Source organism: Equus quagga, chromosome 12, assembly GCF_021613505.1.
Source record: "Equus quagga isolate Etosha38 chromosome 12, UCLA_HA_Equagga_1.0, whole genome shotgun sequence".
Lineage (NCBI taxonomy): Eukaryota > Metazoa > Chordata > Mammalia > Perissodactyla > Equidae > Equus > Equus quagga.
The window spans coordinates 83,281,746-83,286,466 of NC_060278.1; the positions used below are offsets into that span (position 1 = coordinate 83,281,746).

Below are 4,721 nucleotides of genomic sequence, written 5' to 3' on the forward strand. Positions count from 1 at the left end.
TCTTCACCTGACAGGGATCATGGCCTCTGGTAGCCCGAGCTTAGCAACTGTGGTAGAAAGAGCGTCCAGATAGCAACCCCTGGGAAGGGCTGTCATGGGCCCTGCTGAGTCACATGCCCACCCACTGGGTCAATCATGTTGTTAGGGTGACCAGGAATTATAATTGGCCAGGCCTGGTCACATGCCCATCCCTACGACCAGGTGGTGACAGGGCCTGCTGCTTTCAGATAAAGAGGATTGAGAAAGCCTTCTAGGAAGACAGAAAACAATTATCAAGTCACTACTCGCAGGGGGCAGAGTGAAGAGGGTGTCTGTTTTCTACCATGGCCACACTAGATGAACATCTTTGCACACTGAGCTCTTTCTGTTTTACTAATCACTTAGTGAGAAATTCACTATCCTATCACAAGGATAGGATTACCATCTGAGTGCTTGCCAGAAGCCATGGGACAAGTTTGTGTTTTCAAAGCACTTTCACATCTAATAACTTATTTGTGCCTCACCAAAAACCTGATAAGTGACAGGAAAGGAATCAGTGACACAGAGAAGTTGAGTGATGGATCCAGGGACACACAGCGGATGAGGGCAGAGGAGAACCCAGAGCCCTGGCTTCCTGACTCCCATTCCAGTGCTCTCCCCCAACATCACCACAAAGTTTAGATTAGGGGTGGGAGGGCTCAAGCCCAGGGTCACCTCTGGCCAGTTAAGGGAGGGAGCTTCGTCTGCTGTCTACCCCTCCAAGGAGCTGGGCCAGCTCCCTGGAGGAGCTGGGCCGGCTGCTCCTGCCTTCAGAACCTGCACGAGCTCTAATGGGGGATGCCCCTCCGCTGGACCTGGCATCCTCCCAGTGGGCACTCTCTGCCCGCAGCTCCTCCAGGACACTGTGAAGGTGTCTCAGCGTGAGCAGGAGTCTCTGGTCTTGGACCTGCATCTCAGCCTAGGAGAGAGAACAAGTCTGTGAGGGGGCTGGACCTTCCCCAGAAAGCTCTCGTCACTGTCTCATCGGGGACAAGCGCACAACCGTGCAGAAGCCGTGTCCACCACAGCCTGTTTCTTCATCTGCACAGTGGAAGGCGAATCACTTCCCTTTCACGGCTCTTATGAGGACTGAAGGAATTGGCCCACCCTCTAGAATACGACGTGCTCAACTACCCAGGTGAGTGATGATCTTCATCATCATCGTTATTAAATATTACCATTCTTACTTACCACCCCACTATCTGCTTTAATCCTCACTATAGCACACAAATCCTTTCATAGGTATTAAGGAGCCCTTAGAACACTGTGCTCAGCATCAGTCTGGGAAACCCTCGGGTCCCAAAAACCCTTTCAGGGGTCAGCGAGGTCAAAACTGCTTTCATTAGAATACTAAGATGTTATCTGTCCTTTTCGCTTTCATCTTCTTATGAGCGGACAGTGGAGTTTTCCAGAAGCTATGAGACATGTGATATGGCATCAGATCGAATGCAGAAGATGAGAATCCAGTCATTTTCTTTTCTTCTTCTTTTTTTTTTAAAGATTGGCACCTGAGCTAACATCTGTTGCCAATCTATTTTTTCTCCTTCTCCCCAAAGCCCCCTAGTATATAGTTGTAGATTCTAGTTGTAGGTCCTCTGGCTCTGCTAGGTGGGACGCTGCCTCAGAATGGCCCAATGAGCAGTGCTAGGTCCGTGCCCCGGATCTGAACCGATGAAACCCTGGGCTGCTGGAGCAGAGCGTACAAACTTAACCACTCAGCCACGGGGCCGGCTCCCCGAGTCGTTTTCTATTAAAGGGGACGATAAAGAGATTTGCAACAATGTAAAACAGTGCCCCTCTGCTCATTAAATATTTTCTTCGAAAAATATAGTTATTCTAAATAAAATATTATTAACATGTAATGAATTTATTATTTTTTTAAATGCCTTAATAAATAAGTACTAAAAATTTCTGGGTTTTGGCTTTTAATTCAGTCAATATTGATAGCTATAACTCACATAAACAAGAGCTTTTTGGTGTCCTTAGTAATTTTTAGGAACGTAAAGAGGTCCTAAGACCAAAACTTTGAGAACCCTCCATCACTCTTCTCACTCACTCATCTCCGCTCCTTCTCCCATTTTTCCCTGCGGACTTTTATTCCCATACATTTTCTCTCTTTCGCTTTCTCTTTTGAAATGCTAAGATTTTATTTTTCTGACTAGGTAATTCTTACACATGATACAAAACTTAAAAGCTACAAAAGGGCGTATAGTGAAGCCGCCCCCACCTCCTCCCTCTCCAGGCCACAGCTCAGTCACCCCCCAGAGGCGGCCCCTGGGAAGAGCAGTTTTCCCTTCGGAAGCCGCCTGAGGCACAGCCAAAGACGTACGTGCGTTTTCCCTCTGTCTGTCTGTTGCTCTCTCCAAGAGATAATTACTAAGATGATTTCTCCATTAAAAGTTTTTTTTTTTTATTTGCATGACAAACTGCTTTGCGGAATAGAAGATGGAGCCCCCTCGCCCCCTCCAGCAGTGGTCATGCTGCCGAGAGAAGAGAGCTGCAGAGAAGGCTGAAGGTGGGAGCTGAACCTTTCCCCTCGGAGCACACTGGGATGCCTCAGGCTGCACCTCGAGGACCCCAGGGCCATCCCTTCCTAATTCCTGGGAAAACGGTAAGTCTGGGTTTTCTCAATTTTGGGGTTTCCCTCCCACGTTTTTTTCCGTCCAGCCTTTGGTGCCAGCTCTGGGTAGGTGCTCTGAGGACAGCACAGTGAGGCGGCCAGCGTGAGGGGCGGTAGGGGACTCGGTGCCTTGGCTGTGAGGGCTGGAAACCCTGAGCAAAGTGGCTTCCAAGGTAGGGAGGTGTGCTGTCTCCAACTGTGTAGCTCTGTCCTCCTACGGAGTGACTGCCACCGCCCCATCAGCCTGGTTTGCCTCGTCACCAGACGGCTGGAGCTCTCAGATCCCACCAGGACTTTGGGGCTTACAGGACCCCAGGAGAGGAGGGAGAGCGCGGACTTCGGTCTGTAGCGGGCACTCATTATTGTCACCAATTTGTTTCATCTGCTGCATGAGGTGACTGTCCAGGGCTAGTCCTTTCCTGATGGTCAAGTGGAGCTTCTTGGCTGTGCTCCGGAGGGCCCCTTACGGAGTCCTGTAAATTCCACGTGTCGGAGTGAAGAATGGGCTGACTGGGAAGTTCCGAGTCACGGATGAGCAGGAAGAGGCTCAGGCTCCCATCTCTTGGCATCACGTGGAGGGAGGTGCTCGGGCCTGCGAGGCTGTGCCCCAGGTAGACACCCCCACGCCCTCACCTTGTGCCCCCTCTTTAGGTGGGGGGAGGTGCTTTATCAGGTGGAAATCGGCACTTTGGGCTCAGGCACCTAGCAGTCTCAGTGTGAGCAGCCCGCGCCTAGGGGAGCATGGGAAGGCCCACGGCCCCGCCTCCAGATGCCCCGCCTCCAGACGCCCCGCCTCCAGATGCCTGAGGACAGTAACAAGCTGCAGCTCCTGCTGGAGTCCCCTGGGTCCAGAAGCCCTGCCGGGTCGGCCCCTACCCCGGGGTGACGACAGGGTTGGGGCCCAGCTGGTCTGTTGCCTGGCAACCCAGAAAGGTCATTTCTGGACAATCCTGTCTGTCCCTCCCCAGAAGAAGCTGGCATGTTGGGACACAGACCTTGGGTGCCTTCTGAGCTTCCCCGAGCCACCACCTTCTCTCTCTTGGCTGGTGTCCCCGCACTCTGGGGCACCCGTCTACTTTGGACTTGGAGAAAACACTGCAAGGAGAGGTATAAGGCCTGGCTCCCCGAGCAGCCACCGAGGGACCAACTAACGTAACTCGTAAATTCAGGAGAGTTCAGGCCCCATTGGCTGGGCCTGTACCAACAGGAAACAGAGACAGGAGTGAGCGGGGCAGATAAGCTTCCTCTTCCTTCTCTCTCCTCCAAGGAGCAGATCCTCCTTCCACCCCTGCAGGGAAATCCGGCGGCCAGGTAAACTAGCTGCTGAGGAGCCGCTGGCCCTCTTTAGGGCTCCCTCTGAAGTAGCCCCAGCTTGGGGACACAGTGCCCCACCTCAGAAAGCCCTGGCCTTTGCCTCCAGTCCCTGTTTCCCTCACTCTCACTACCCTGGGCTTCCACCTCCAAACAAAGTGTGAGCAGCCCAGTCTTTGTGCAAACCTATTCTTTCTAGAGGATCCAGGCTAAGACAGCGGGTGTGCTCTGTGTCCCCCTGAGTCAGGATTGTAACAGCCAACGCAGATGTGCCAAGGAGACGCTAAGTGAATTACACCATCTCTTCACCGAATTCTTACAATATGCCCTGCGATGTTGGTAGCATCGCTATCCCCATGTTATGATAAGGAAACAGGTTCAAAGAGGTAAAGCCACTTGCTAGAGGCCACACAGCAGCAGAGCTGGGCACATACCCAAGACTCGGTGTCATTCTGAAACCAGTCTGGCAAGCACTGCACCCAGAGCCTCCTATGTAGGCCACGACCTACTTATCCCGGCACCTGAGATGGGAACTGTGCACTTCTTGCCTGGTCCCAGAGGGATGCCTACGGGGCCTACACACCAGCCTGTGGCCTCTGCCCCAGCCAAAGAGGCACCTGGGAGAGGGGACCAGGGAACCTTGGAAGATATGGGGTAGAGGCGTCAGGTAAAAAGAAATGCAAAGCCTTACCAGCTCCTTTCTCAGCCACTCCAGGGTCTGCCCAAGATTCAAGGTTGGCTTCTCTGCTGTTTTCATCTCTGTGTCCTTGGG

At 52.5% G+C, this 4,721-nt stretch overlaps 1 protein-coding gene across 1 annotated transcript; it reads right to left on the reverse strand.

Annotated features, from left to right (window-relative positions):
- Positions 1-666: 666 nt before the first annotated feature.
- On the reverse strand, positions 667-4,721 carry C12H20orf202 (chromosome 12 C20orf202 homolog). The gene is made up of 2 exons (XM_046678426.1): positions 4,641-4,721; positions 667-937 (listed from the first exon to the last, which is right to left on the reverse strand). Exons 1-2 carry the CDS (start codon positions 4,704-4,706, stop codon positions 704-706), a joined length of 300 nt encoding a protein of 99 aa, XP_046534382.1. The 5' UTR covers positions 4,707-4,721; the 3' UTR covers positions 667-703.